The sequence below is a fragment of the Lithobates pipiens genome, unplaced genomic scaffold, assembly GCF_037356315.1.
Source record: "Lithobates pipiens isolate NorthernLeopardFrog02 unplaced genomic scaffold, aLitPip1_a1.2 Scaffold_18, whole genome shotgun sequence".
NCBI lineage: Eukaryota > Metazoa > Chordata > Amphibia > Anura > Ranidae > Lithobates > Lithobates pipiens.
This window is the reverse complement of record NW_027507758.1, coordinates 326,095,384-326,111,913: the sequence shown is the minus strand read 5'-3', so window position 1 is coordinate 326,111,913 and position 16,530 is coordinate 326,095,384. Positions and strand designations below refer to the sequence as shown.

General features: G+C 35.3%; 1 protein-coding gene across 2 annotated transcripts in view; it reads right to left on the bottom strand.

Annotated features, from left to right (window-relative positions):
* TBX18 (T-box transcription factor 18) overlaps nucleotides 1-6,198 on the bottom strand; it is a 55,784-nt gene extending 49,586 nt beyond the window's left edge. The window contains exons 1-2 of one of the 2 annotated variants that reach the window (XM_077487307.1): nucleotides 5,676-6,198; nucleotides 1,517-1,709 (exon numbers count right to left, since the gene is read on the bottom strand). In XM_077487307.1, the coding sequence (XP_077343433.1) occupies nucleotides 1,517-1,709; nucleotides 5,676-5,895 (413 nt within the window). In that variant the 5' untranslated portion in view covers nucleotides 5,896-6,198. The remainder of the gene's footprint in view (nucleotides 1-1,516; nucleotides 1,710-5,675) is intronic. The other variant, XM_077487308.1, reaches the window with a different exon arrangement.
* Between the last annotated feature and the right edge of the window lie 10,332 nt (nucleotides 6,199-16,530).

Here is a 16,530-nt window from a genome sequence, read left to right as displayed (position 1 = left end):
ATATTGACTTTCCCCTTGTGACGTAATCCCAGTAACAAGCTAGATAATATATTGTAAACCCCCATATCCTGACTGCTGAGGATGCAACAAACATCAGGCCTCCAGATAAGAGTACTCTCCAGTGGATTCTGAGAAGATTTATGAAGACTCTGTGTCCAGTTAGAGCCCCCGGTGTATGGCAGACCCTCTACAGAGGCACTGACAGCCAAGAAAATGTCTTCATATTTTCTAAGTCTGTGCACCTGTAAAACACACAGCCTTTGGCTGAAAATCCACTGGACAAATGCTGCATTGTGCCGATTGGAACAGCATTTAGATCACTGCTATAGAGGCACTGAAATGCAGACTGTAACACATGGATTTAATCAAATATGTTTTTGCAATCTTTAATAAGCTGAGTTCCTTGTATAATAGCCAGGTTTCCTTGTACATCTGTCTTTGAACCATGTCTTTTCTGAAGAAGACGGAATTCATGGATCTCGCTCTAATGAGCACTACACAGACTCAGCTCCATGTTAAAGGCTGATAAAATAGACTTGCCATCTGTAGTCACTTCATCATGCTGTAAGTTTCAATTTAGGTGTTGGGACCCTATACTGATATCTTTCAAATATGTAAATCTAGATGTCCGATCTCCTTGGGGAGTGAGGCAAAACGCTTATTGTAAACATCTGTAAGATCAGCATTTGTTTGATGATCAGGGTAAAAGTGGTGACATCAGTGCTAGGAAGGAAATCTATGTGGATGTGTTCCTTAGCAGAATCATTGAGTCAGAGACCCAAGTCAATCTGTCCTAAGCAGTTCCTAAATCAGAAGTAAGCTCATATCTTGACCTAAGGCAACATTTGTTGACACACTGTTGGCACTGTTATCACACAACCCAGACTAGCCTTCATATACTTGTAAACCTAGGAATGAACCTGTAGGCTAGGGAACACAGTACAACTAGTGGAGGGAAAATGGGTTGCCTAAAGCAACCAATACATTGCCAAAAATGAGAGATGCAATTGAAATAGCTACTATGAGCACATCACACCTCCAGAATTCATAAATCAGCTTCAGGGTTCCCTTTTATCTTTGGTCTTGTTTATTTTCTACTACTGGCAGAGATGCTGGCCTCATGGTCTCAGCTCCAGGTGAATATCCCTTAATGGTGTGAGAAATTCAGGTTTTGGGGCAGGCTGTAGTCTAGGTAATGGCAGAGGTGATTAACAGTGCATGGTGTTTATCCAACAAATGCATCATGGTGGAAATATTCTAAGTGAAATAGCTGGCCTCTACCAAGAAGCAGGGAGCCAAGACATGTCTAGGAGGATGTCACTGGCCCCCTGGCAATCACCCTACATCCAGCACGATGATGGATAGCCTAAGGCTTGGCTGCTCCCTGGCTCTTGTACATTTACACCAAGCTACTTCACAGCATTCCTTACATCTCCCTCAACATTTCCACCGAGGATTGGAAACCTGGAGAGTGACCTCCATCGCCTGAGCTCTGGAGAATGAAGAGATCTCTCACCTCCCGGCCTTGGTGATGATCATCTCGGTTCCGATCTCATGGAATCGTTTCCATAACTCTGCTCCCTGCAGATCAACACGAATCACCGAGGAAGAGGAGCCCACCGGGGCCGACACCACGGGGGACGTCAGGGGGGGACTGCACGAGCCAGCTGCTGCCTTCACTCCTCCATAGGAGTCCTCACTGGGAGCTGCTGGGAGGACACAAGGGTCGGGAGTCAGGGACAACCTACACCGTCTAGGATCTACTACACGGAGCATAACCACACATCTCAGGGCGACAGCTATATATTTATACATTATTAGAAGAATGTCGTATGAGATCAAAAACAAGCTTCTGACACATAAATATAAACCTCAATGGGAGCAACAGCGTGTAAGCATCAGTATGCACATAAATAAATAAATACATTGAAAAAAAAATATTTATATATATAAACACATGGGGTGTACCGCACCTGGATCCAATGGACCCCCAATCCAATGTCTTGCAACCAGACTGTCCTATCCATATATCATATTTTTCAAAAGAAGATCCAAGGCACTCCACAATATTTTAAGACCAAAATAAATAAATATACTAAACAATTTCTGGGACAATTTTGAAACCGTTTTGCATATTTATTTATTTTATTTTATTTTTTGGTGATAAAATATCCCGGAGTGCTGCAACCCTTAAAACATCTTTTGAGCTATAGATATAGATATACTGTCCATGCAACTTGATGAAGAGCAGGGATACTTGAACTGTACAGTCGTTACATTCACTATACAGAAGTTTCCACGTGGAAGTAAATATTTTTCTGATTGGAGATTGTGTTTACGTTTTTGATATATTTCTTTTGCTGGATGATTGGTAACCCACCTTGAGATATATATATATATATATATATATATATATATATATATATATATATATATGTCTCTATATATATATATATATATATATATATATATATATATATATATATATATTATTTTAACATATCAAAGGATGTGTGCTCCATAAATGTGTCAAGCTGCTCTTTTACTTGTTAAAGGAGATATATATATATATATATTTATATACATATATACTATTTATTTTAAAATATATTTGATGTATTCTAGATTTTTTTTTCTTTCTAGCATTCTATAGAAAGTTTATGCTCAGAGGTGTGAGCAGATACGAGTTCCATCAGCTTAACGGTTCACATCGTTCTGTACCAATTACACCACACAGCAAACATTTTGTAACTTTGTCGTGACAATCCTAGCAAGATACCAAATAATGTGATCACAACAATATTCATAAATATAACATCCCTCACTTTGATAACGTCGGGAAATGTATCCATGTTCACTGACAATTACAACATCTTAATTTTTTTTCATTTCTGTCTGGGGGAAATACTAAGATTTTAATTCTAAAATGAAGAACACATTATGGGCCTGTAATTCGATGTATGTAATGGTCCAAAGTTAGGATTTTTCTAAACTAGATATGTTTTATAGAACGCATATATTAGTGGGTCCATTTTGCTGGAGGATATATATATATATATATATATATATATATATATATATATATAATATTTTTTTTTTGTAAATGTAATTTATTAGTGTCGCGTTCTTAGGTGAAGTTAACGTTAGGTCAATGATATACATACACAGAGATAGAGACCTATAGACAAATATATTTATATACATATAGATACAGACATAAGGATTTATTTATCAAGGTTTTCACCCAAGACTCACACATTTTTTAAGGGAAGTCTATGTTTTGAGAAAGGTGTAAATCATGGGTAAAAAAAAAACCCTTATTTCTGTATCTAATCAGTGTGTAAATATCTTTTCACACATTTTCTAATGGAATTCTGCATTCTGAAAAATGTGTGAATCTTGGGTGAAAACATTGATAAATAGACCCATAGAGATATATAGAAAATATTTAGAGTTAAGAATTCATATAATAAAACATATTGAAATACTTTTAGAAATATGAAGATAGATAGATATTCATCTTAGGCGAAAGCATTAATAGCTATATAGAAAAACTATATATATATATATATATATATATGTATATATATATATATATATATATATATATATATATATATATATATATATACAGGCATACCCCACTTTTAAATACACAATGGGGTTTCTTTACTAAAGCTGGAAAGTGCAAAATCAGGCTCACTTCTGCATAGAATCCAATCAGATTCCAGGTTTTATTACCAAAGAAAGATTAATTGAACAAGCCAAGGTTAGAAGCTCATTGGTTTCTATGTAGAAGTGAGCCTGATTTTCACTTTCTAGCTTTAGTAAATAAACCTCATTGTGTACTTAAAAGTGGGGTATATATATATATATATATATATATATATATATATATATATATATATATATCGAAATACAAAGATAAAAAATGTTGTATTTTTTAAGAGATTTTTTTTCAAAGTGAGGAGAAAGAGAAAGAAGTACAGTTTTCTGCTTAGTGAAGGGAAAGTAGTTATTTTTCCCTTGCCAGTGTGCCTCCTGGAGCAGTGTGCTAATGAAGTATTACATCCAATGGAGTATATCTGTTAGAGAAGGAAGGTACATATATAGGTAAGGGGGTACAGTTATTATAAGTAGGGTATAGAGAGAGGGGGAGGGGGACAGGGGCAGGCGGGTACATCTAATGGAACACATGGGCTATAAAGAAAAGGGGTTACAGGCATACCCCACTTTTAAGTACATAATGAGGTTTATTTACTAAAGCTAGAAAGTGCAAAATCAGACTTACTTCTGCATAGAAACCAATGAGCTTCTAACCCCAGCTTGTTCAATTAAACTTTGGTAATAAAACCTGGAAGCTCATTGGTTTCTATGCAGAAGTGAGCCTGATTTTGCACTTTCTAGCTTTAGTAAATAAACCCCATTGTGTACTTAAAAGTGGGGTATGCCTATACATCTTTTATAGAGAAGGGGGTCCATCTATTATAGGGGATGGGGTTAATCTATTATAGAGAAGGGGTTACAGCTAATGGAGCCATGGATTATAGAGGGGGGTTAATTTATTAAAAAGAAAGGTTACATTTAATGGAGCACATGGATTATAGAGAGAAGGGTCCATGTATTATGGAGAAGGGATTCATCGATCATGGAGAATGGGTTTACCCATCATGGAGACGGGGGTCGTCTATTATATAAAAAAAAGGGGGTTAAATCGTCATCTATTATAAAGAAGGGGTTCGTCTATTATGAAGAAGGGGTTCACCTATTTTAAAGAATGGGAGTCATGTATTACAGAGAAGGGGGGGTACATTTAATTGTACATTTAATGGAGTACATGTAGAGGAGGGAATTCATCTATTACAGAGAAGGAGATATAGCTATTATAGAGAAAGTTTGGTGCAGCTATTATAGAGAAGGGGTGAATCTATTATAGAAGGGAGGTGTATATATCATAGTGAAGTAGGGTGCATCTATGAGGCGGGTACACCATAGAAAGGGGGTAGATCTATCGTAGAGAAGTAGTGTACACCTATGGGGGGCACATCTACTATAGAAAGGGGGTAGATCATTCATAGAGAAGTAGGGTACACCTATGGGGGGCACATCTACTATAGAAAGGGGGTAGATCATTCATAGAGAAGTAGGGTACACCTATGGGGGTACATCTGCTATAGAAAGGGGGTAGATCTATCATAGAGAAGTAGGGTACATCTACTATAGAAAGGGCGTAGATCTATCATAGAGAAGTAGGGTACATCTACCATAGAAAGGGGGTAGATCTATCATAGAGAAGTGGGGTACATCTACTATAGAAATGGGGTACATATATTATGGAGAAGTAGGGTATATCTACTATAGAAATGGAGTACATATATTATGGAGATTAGGGTACATCTACTATAGAAAGGGGGTACATATATCATGGAGAAGTAGGGTACATCTACTATAGAAAGAGGGTAGATCTATTTTAGAGAAGTAGGGTACATCAACTATAGAAAGGGGTAGATTTATGATAGAAAAGTAGGGTGCATTTACTATAGAAAGGGGGTACATATATTATGGAGAAGTAGGGTACATCTACTATAGAAGGGAGTAGATCTATGATAGAGAAGTAGGGTACACCTACTATAGAAAGGGGGTAGATATATCATGGAGGAGTAGGGTACACTCACAGGCTCCCAGTATCCCGCACACAGAGTGATCCAGGTCGGTGACCGCGGACTGTTGTCCTTGGAGAAGTTCGGATCCCTCTGCAGAACTCCGGTCGCCATGTCCATCCTCCAGCTTCCTCTTCTTCTTCCTCTTCTCCTTCTCAGCCCCGATGAGAGCCTCCACGGAGAAGGCGTGTGCCTTGAGGCTCATGGTACAAGGTGACCTCCTCTTGTCTGCCATGTATGTCCGGTGCAGATTTCAGGCTCTATTCAGGCATTAGGTGTAATCCAGTCCTGTATAAGTCCCGGGAATGTTCAGTCCCCCCACACTGGGATGTGAAGGCTTCCTCTCCTTGTCTCCCTCCTCCTCCAAGCTGTGACTGGTCCGGCGGCCCAGGACACACTGACACGGCTTGCAGAGCCCCGGACACAAATTAGAGCTGCTAATTGAAATTTGTAGCCTGGGACTGTCAGCACTCGGATAGGAGAGGGCCGGGAAGAACTTGCTTCATTAGTGACAATAAAGCTGCAGGACAGGGAGGAGCCGTCACAAGTGTCAATCACACGGACATCCGACCAATCACAGTGCCATCATTAGAGCAGAGCCGGACCTACTTCCAAATTAGGCTGAGGAAGGTCTGAGCTTGTCATGTCCTCAAGCCTGGAACCCTGCTCTCCTCATTATTATTCCTCATTCATCCCACCCAATACTGCACTCACAGCCCATCATTTCCAAGCAGCCTTCATTAGTCTAGGCAAAAATCTGCTCTCATACTAACTATGGGAACAATTCGCTGATCATGCATCTCAACGTCTGCAAAGAAAGTTTGGACAATCCAATATATCCACATCAACACTGATTTACTAAAGGAGTATAAAAAAAAAAGCTGCACACATCAAATTGTGTGAATGATTACTATAACTAATGCAAACCAATCATGTGTCGATCAAATAGGGGGAGAGGAATTGGCTTTTCACACGATTGCACAATTACAATGAATATTTATGGCTGAAAATGTTTTGTTATTTTATTCATCTTATTAATTCAGTATTAATATTACAATACAACAATCAATCAACCCTATTCATTGCAGCTATACCATAGTCTCTACAACATTACACGCGCGCACACACACACATATATATATATATATATATATATATATATTGCATCAATCTCTGTAGCCATTGCAACTATAGTATATCTATATATCTATATCTATCTATCTATCTATCTATCTATCTATCTATCTATCTATCTATCTATCTATATATATATATATATATATATTAGATTTTTTTTTTTTGTAATTCTGCATCAATAGATATCCACTGCAGCTATAGCATATATATAAACTTCTTTAGTAATTCAGCATCATTGGCTCTAGTGGCTGCAACTATAACATATACTCCCTTTAGTAATTCAGCATCAGTGGCTTAAGTCATTGCAACTATATTACAAATCGTGTATATAACGCTTTTAGTAATTCAGCAACAATAACTCTAGTTAGTATTACTCCTAATACTTCAGCATGCAGGGCTCGAGTCTTTGCAACTATACTATATACAGAGGAGTTGATCTACTAAAGCTGGAGGGTGCAACATGTGATGCAGAATTGCAGAGAAACCAATCAGCTTCCATTTTTTTGTGCCAAAAGTTAATTAACTGAAGTTAGAAGCTGATTGGCTACCATGCACAACTACACCAGATTTTGCACTCCCCAATTTTAATAAAACAGCCCCATAGTGTTTAAGTTCTTTCAGGCCAGCATCAATGGTTCTATATTCATTGCAACTCTAATATATATATATATATATATATATATAAGAGTTGCAATGAATATAGGTATATATATATATATATATATATATACATAGGTATATATATATATATATATATATATACCTATGTATATATATATATATATTTATACACTTTACAAATGTATCATCAATGGCTCTAGTCGTTGCAACTATAATATACAGTGTATGACTCCTTAGTAATTCAGCATCAATGGCTCTGCAACGGTAGCAGTGTAGTATTATACTGGAGTGTATATGTAGTGCATAACCTTTTTTAAGTCTACTTCTAATGCCATTAATCTTCTCCACGAGAAATACATTTTTACAGTAGATTGTCCATGAGCTGGTTAATAATAGTAAATATTTCTTTAAGCTGATATGTAAAAACTCATTTAGGACTTGGGGTGTTGCATCAGGTGACAGGGTCCCATTAACTATCTGTAAATGAGCCATAGTTTAGTTGGGTCAGCCAGAAGAGAGCTTGTAAAAGGGTCTTGGGATTGTGGGTAATATTTTGGGACACAATCAAATGAACTTTTGGACAGAATGGCAAACTTTAGTTGGAGATGTAAACACGTTCCAGTAACATCATTAAACATATGGGCTCTTGCAAGTTATGCTCTAAACTTTATGCATGCATTTTCATCTCAATTAGTCAGGTTTTCACCTAATTATAGTATAATTTTATCACACTGGCTGAGGCTTTTCCCTTCCTAAAAGAAGAAGAAGATTGGTGTTTTTACCACAGTAAGTTGAATTTAGCACCTTAATAAAAAGTTAAGGCTTCCTTTTTATAGGTTGAGAAGGTTTATGCTGGGAGTTGTTAAAATGTTTAGAGGTGCAACGGGATGGAGGACTTCACAGCTTTCCTGACTGAGGAGAAGGAAATAGGACTTTGTTCCCAGCATACCCTCAGCCTCTAAGTCTCTCATATACAGCTCACTTGTGTTGGCTGGAACCTGGGGATCTCAGGGTATGCACACATGTGGGCTGAATCATATTTTTTTCTTTCTTTTAACCCCTGCTTTGCAATCAGACAAAGAAAACAAAGAATAGTAATTACACCAAATTATTATTACAAGTATTAATCTACTACTACTACTACTACTACTACTAATAATAATAATAATAACAACAACAATCATAATAATAGATTTATTATTATCATTAATAATAATAATAATAATAATAATAATAATAATTATTATTATTATTAATATTTTTATTATTGTTATTGTTATTATTATTATTATTATTATTATTGTTATTATTATTATGATTGCAATAATAACGATAATAATAACAATGTATTATTATCATTATTATTATAGTTGTTGTTAGTAGTATTAATAGCAATAGTATTATTATTATTATTATTATTCTACTACTAATACTCATTTTTATTGTTATTACTTTGATTATAATAATATTTATTTGTTATCATTACTACCATTACTACTACTGTGAATATTAATAATAACATACATAACACAAAATAATAATAATAATAATAATTATTATTATTATTATTATACTACTAATAATCATTTTTATTAATATTGATATTACTTTGATAATAATAATATTTATTTGTTATCATTACTACCACTACTACTACTGCTAATATTAATAATAACATACATAACACAAAATAATAATAATTATTATTGTTATTATTATGATATCTATTATTATTATTATCATTTCTATTATTATTATTATTATCAAATCAATCTGTCTATTTTATTAATAAAAGAAAGGGAATTTTAAAGGATTTCTTTAGAAGTCAGTGAATTTCCCTAGTTATTTATTTTTTGTGATCAAAATATTCTACTCCCATTCACCATTATGTTGAGTTTGCTCGATACATGCTACGGTTATGAAATAAATGGAGTAATTAAAGTTATACTGCTATATATGCAGAATTTCTACATGGCTGAAGCAGAGGTAACCGCACACAGAACCCTAGCCCTGCAATAGCATTAAATATTATAACATTTTAAATAGCTAACTTTGCTTTCTGAATATTGTGTGCTAAATATTTGACGAAGGTAAGAACAGTATGCCTGCATGGGGGAAATGATAATAATAATAAGAGCAAAATTATTATTATTATTATTATTAACAAACATACATATTTACTAAGACCGACCAACGTAAGAAGAATCTGAAGCAGTTGTGCGGGGCAATCAGCTTCTCTCTTTCATTTTTCAAGCTACTGAACTGAATAATGAAGCTAGAAACTGATTGGTTACTATGCCAAGCTGCACCAAATGCTGTTGCTCTAGTCTTAGCACCCCCCCAGATCTTGGTAGTTATCCTGTTGTAGATTAGCCAAAAATAAACATGGCATAAATAACTGGATAGTGCAGAAATATTGTAAACTATAAAAAACGTATCCTATGTACCCTTTCTGTAATAGTATTGATGGGCATTTGGACACATCATTTTAATAGAAACTGGGAATTCTTGAATTCATTTAAATTAGTTTCAAATGAAAAAAAAAGCACAGCACGGAGAGCAATGGTATTATTTAGAGAAGTAGTAATAGCAGATTGACTCCTGTATTTCTTTATATTTGAATGATAAGCCCCTAGGTGCCCTCTCTATGCCAACGATGCAGGCGTTGCATAATAACCGAACTCTTCTTATGTCCAGCAGCTACAATGTTAAGTTTTCAGCAGGTGATGCAATTAAAGTGATGAATGCCATCTTCCCCGAGGTCGGGGTGTATGGTGATGTGTCGGATTCCGCCAGTGGAATTGGAGGATTGAGTTCCTGCAGTCAGAGCCATAACAAGGTCCTTAGCTGAGCCAGTGTGAAGAATGAAGGATAAGTGGTGGATGTGGACTGTGCCAGTGGTGGGTACACCGTGCCGGCTTATCATGGTCATAGCTCCAGATTACAGAGGGCTCACACTCCACGACTATTATATATCATGGCATAAAGAGGAAATGGGATACAATATAAAGGGGCACAATCTATGCCATGTTCTATCATATGATATGACCATTTGGCTTACAAAACAATTCATTATGACATCATAGAAAACAAGGCTCTTCTCTATTTCTTGGTCTATAGACAAATCATAGTTTACAATCATGCAGTTCTATACTACCTTTCGGCACATATCATTTTGCTAATCATAACAAACGTTATACTACTCTGATGATTGTCCAAGCTACACCTGTCAAACCCCACTAACTCCAATGGGCTATGTCTGCATGTGACCCTTTTATAGCTGTAAAAACATATTTATTTAGAGTTGTCACCAGGGGCTTATTGTCCTATTTACCCCAACCCCACTCACCACTGTTCAAAAGAAATGTGTTTTTTTCCAGTAAATTGGGAATATATATTGATGAGCCGCTCATCAATACACATTATATGCAAAATATACACATATAAATATATATGTGTGCTGCACACACACACACACACACACACACACACATATATATATATATATATATATATATATATATATATATATATATATATATATATATATATATATATATATATATATATATATATATATAAAGCATATATATATATATATATATATATAAAGCAACTCATCAGTGTACACTATATTAAAAACAAATACACATATAAGTATGTACAATATATATATAAAGTCATTCATCAGCACACACTATATGAAAAATTTACAACATGCAGTGTATATATATATATATATATACACTGTATACATTTATTGTATATACGTGTGTGTATATTTTTATATTTTTCATGTATTGTGCATGTAATATATATATATATATAGCCACTCGTCAGTGCACAGTATATGAAAATATACACATTATACAGTATCTATATAAAGACACTAATCAGCACATACTATTTGATCAATATACACATATAAGTACAGTATGTGTAACGTACTTATATAAGGCCACTCATCAGTACACACTTTTTGAACAAAATAAACATATAAGTATATGTACAGTATAATATATATATATATAGAGAGAGAGACATTCATCCGTACACACTATATGAAAAATATACACATTAAGTATGTGTACAGTATCTATATAAAGTCACTCATCAGCACGCACTTTTTGAACACTATACACATAAACGTAAAGTGTATGTAAATGCAAAGTACTTATATAAGGCCACTCATCAGTACACATATAAGTATATGTACAGTATAATATGTGTGTGTGTGTGTGTGTGTTTGTGTGTGTGTGCGTGTGCGTGTGCGTGTGCGTGTGCGTGTGCATGTGCATGTGTGTGTAGCCACTCATCAGTGTACAGTATATTAAAAATATACACATATAAGTACAGTATATGTAAGGTACCTATATAAGGCCACTCATCAGTACACACTAGTTGAATCATATAAACATATAAGTATTTGTAAAATACCTATATAATGCAACTCATCAGTACACACTATATGAAAAATATACATAATATGTATGCAGTGTATGTACAGTATATGTACACAGTGTATATATTTACTGTATGTATGTGTATATTTTTTATATACTGTGTACATGTACTATATATATATATATATATATATATATAAAATATATATATATATATATATATATATATATATATATATATATATATATATAACACAGTGATGGGATGCACAGCTACCTGAAGTCTAGTTGGTTGCTAGGGATTGGTTTTATGACAGCACATCAGTACTATAGGACGAAGTAGTCATCATGGAGTTTGGATACTTGCTATCTAAGGAGGAATCAGCTGGTTAATGTTGTGGGAAAAAGCATTCTAGTGGTAACAAAATACAGTTACAAAGTCACAACATGTTCCTATTATGGTTACAGATCATAATGTGACAGTCATCTCCTTTTAGATACTTTTATAAAATTTCTCGCACGCTAAACCAATCATTTTTTTTTTTTGGAGGATGTGAGTTCTTTCAGCCTTCTATTTGTCTTGCTGTGGGATGCTGTTTTGTCATGTTTGTTAACGACGATGTGTAGTATACACACATGGGAGCCTTTCCTCTCTCGTAAAACTGCAATAGGAAGAAAATCCATCTGGCATGTTTGACAAAGTAGAGAGGTCTAGAATTTAAGAAGGAAATTCATTGTAAGTGATGAAAAGCAAAGAAACAATCAATCTACATGAACTATATAGATTTGCTGAGAATCCAGCACTGGTAAATTGCTGTCAGTGTATACTGATAATAAGCAGGCTAGTACTATCAGCTGGGAAACAAGTGCTATCTTCTATATGGAATACCCATCCAGGCGGCTTCAATCACTGAGGCTTTAAATATCAGAATTAACAACCAGAGGTAAATGAGGGGGTGATTACTGAAGGAAAAGACAATGTTCACTTGTAAGGTGAATGATCAGTTATGTCAGTGAAAAGGTGAAACTGTGCTCTCTTTGGGGTTCATTTACCAAAAGAGTAGAGACTGTTCACTTTGCACTTGTACCACTAAGTGAATGTTAGCAAATAACAGACATCTTTGCTCACCTTAGGGGCTGATTTACTAAAGGCTGTTCACTTTGCAAAATATATGTTCTTATAGCTAGCACCTCAGGACTGATTTACTAAAGACTGTTCACTTTGCAAAATACAGGAATACCCCACTTTTAAGTACACAATGGGGTTTATTTACTAAAGCTAGAAAGTACAAAATCAGGCTCACTTCTGCATAGAAACCAATGAGCTTCTAACCCCAGATTGTTCAATAAAGGTTTGGTAATAAAACCTGAAAGATCATTGGTTTCTATGTAGAAGTGAGCTTAATTTTGCACTTTCTAGCTTTAGTAAATAAATCCCATTGTGTACTTAAAAGTGGGGTACGCCTGTATATGTTCTTATAGCTAGCGACTTAGGACTGATTTACTAAAGACTGTTCACTTTGCAAAACGTATGTTCCTATAGTTAGCAAATTGTATAAATCTGTGCTCACCTTCAAAAGCTAAAGCTGGTTTACTAAAGACTGTTCACTTTGTAAATTGTATGTTGCTATAGCTCGCACATTAGGACTGATTTACAAAAGACTGTTCACTTTGCAAAATATGTGTTCACATAGTAAAGCGAATCAGTGAATATTATTAAATAAGATAAAGCTGTGACAATTTTTAACACTGAATCATACTAAAACGAATTTTAAACAATAGCTTGCAAATCTTTGGTTGTTCCCTTTTTTTATTTTATTTTTACTAATCCAATTGGAAATGATTACTTTGCTAAGTAAACAGCCTCTAGACCTTTGCCTAATTAGCCTCTTAGACTACCAAAGCATCTTGAAGCAAAAAATAAAATAAACGAAAATAGCTTAATTAGTAATAAATGATTGAATTTAAAGCAACTTCACCATATTTATTAAGTTAAGTGACTCCTTGGAGGGGGGTGCATGTATGGTGGCATTGAAATGGTAAAATTGTAATATATATCTATCTATCTATCTATCTATCTATCTATCTATCTATCTATCTATCTATCTATCTATCTATCTATCTATCTATCTATCTATCTATCTATCTATCTATCTATCTATCTATCTATCCAGACAGGTAGATAGATAGATAGATAGATAGATGGATAGATAGATAGATAGATAGATAGATAGATAGATAGATAGATAGATAGATAGATAGATAGATAGATAGATAGATAGATAGATAGATATAGATATCTATCTATATATATCTAAATATAGATATCTATCTATAAAAAGAAATATCTATCTATCTATCTATCTATCTATCTATCTATCTATCTATCTATCTATCTATATATTTATAAAAGACAAGAGCTGATTGGTTGTCCTGCCCAGATGCTCCAGATTTTGTATTTTCCAGTTAGTAAATTCCAATGCATATACATGATAATCATACAGGTCATAATAATAATTGAAGATGATTTGTATCCCACCAATAACACAATCAGCATGTCACTTCTGACTACCAATGAGAAATAATTTTATGGACTGAATTGAAATAAATAACACAAAGAATATTGATTGTAATAGACATTTGTAACCATAGCATGCTATTAATGATTTTCTATCGGTGGGTGTGAGCTGGCACTACTGGATGACATGGGGCTGAGCACACGATCCTATTTTCCCAGGAGTAGAGCCATACAAACAAGTCAATTAGCTGTACATTTGTCAGCTGGGATAATGGCCCTTCGCTGGGGAGGTGTCAGTCTTCTTTAAACATCATTAGTGTTACATCGCCTGACATGGGACACCGAGGCAAATGTAAGCACTTTGTTTAACAAATGGTTATACTACACATTGGTATTCTCAGAGATGCCTTAAGATGGGAAAGAAAAAACTCTCTGTTCTTCAGTTGTTATTATTTACCCAAGTAAACACATGTGTTACTATTTACTAATTTCAACATTTTACTGAGCAGCGGAAGAATTTTCAGATCTGCTTGATTTGCTGATCTTAAATACAGCTTACAAAACCCTTCTAGAAGGTCACTGAAGTGTGTTAGGGTTTCTGTTTCATGTACTTTTGGAGAACCCCAACCTCAGTCATGGCATTGCTTTTCATTTTGACATGGAAAGAAAGGAAAGAAAGACCATGCCCTAAGGTGAGTTACCATAGTGTAGTGGACAATGACAAAGGAAGACAATTGCATGATGTGAGCAATTTAATATTTTTAATTTTACATTGGCAAACTGCTTGCTATGTAAAAGATTGTACCAAATAGTCTCAGCATTCAATAATGAGTAGAGATAAATAAATCTGGTGGGGTTCAGTTCGCTGGGGGGGGGGGGGGGGTTTGTAAAATCCTGCTTAAAAAAATGTTCAAACCCCAAATTAGCATTAAACCACATTATGGTAGGAAAATCTTGTAAGTTCTGGAAATTTGAAGGAGAACTAGGCAAACTACCTTATTCATAGTAAGTTAGGCATTGCCATAGGGGACATTCTCCCCTAAAAAATTAAAAAAACACTATACAGTGGGGAGAGAGTCTTTTCATGAGCATCTGGTGCCCCAAGAAAGAATTTGGGTTAAATTGGGGAGACGTATGGTGGAATCTGGAAGTCCCCTTTATTATAAGTGGATATCCAGACATCTATCTCTCTTAGCCCTTGTACACACGGTCGGAGATTCCTATCGGACCATTTTGTCGGATATTCCGGCTGTGTGTGGTCTGCATCGGACTGTCTCCGTCGGAATATCCGACGGACCAGCTTTTCCAACTTGCCGGTAAAATTTTCCGACAAAATGCTCCGATCTGACATACTCCGATCATATGTAGCCTACTCCGACGGACAAGGTGCCACGGATGCTCACAATTAAATTCGGACACAGAAGCGCTCGCTCAGGTAAAACTACTGCTCGTAATCGATATAGCACATTCGTCACGCTGCAATGTTAAAAATTCTTTCATGAAGCGCATTCTCTTGTTCTTTACAATGCTGCAAGAATGAACTTCTTTTGATGCTCATAGTCACACACACTTCTCCCAAACGTATTTCCTGAGTCTTTTTTACTCATTTCAGCACTACAATATTTTAAATCGTCACATCTACACATTTTTTTGGGGGGGGGGGAATTTTGTGGTTGTTTTTTTTTCATCAACATCTCCTTTTTGTCAGTTTGCTCGTCTTTGCATTTTTTGGGGTGTGTTTTGTGTGTCAACTTACCACAACACCATTATTATCTTTTTTGTATTTTTTTTTTTAATCTACAGGAGGTTGTTTAGTGTTGGTGCCCCTTGTTATTCATTTCACTTTGTATTTTTGAAATGTACCTGCCTGCTCACAAATAAACTGTCCTTTTTGAAGTAAAACACATACGCAAGTATTTCTTCAAAAAAAAACAACCTTTATTTAGGTACCATTAACAAATAAAGAGGGAGGCAGAGCTGTAGAAACTGAAGAGATTAGCGAAGCCTTTGGCCCCCCAGGGCACACATCAACTAATTAAACGCAAAAATTGGTGGCCTGAGGAGTACATGTCTGAGGGAGAGAAGTCTGGTCCTAAAGTCCAAGAAACCCAGAACAGCAGTAGATGACATCTATGTTCCCAGGCTGTGGTACTACAAGAGGCTGCATCTTCTGTCAGACCAGACTGAACCC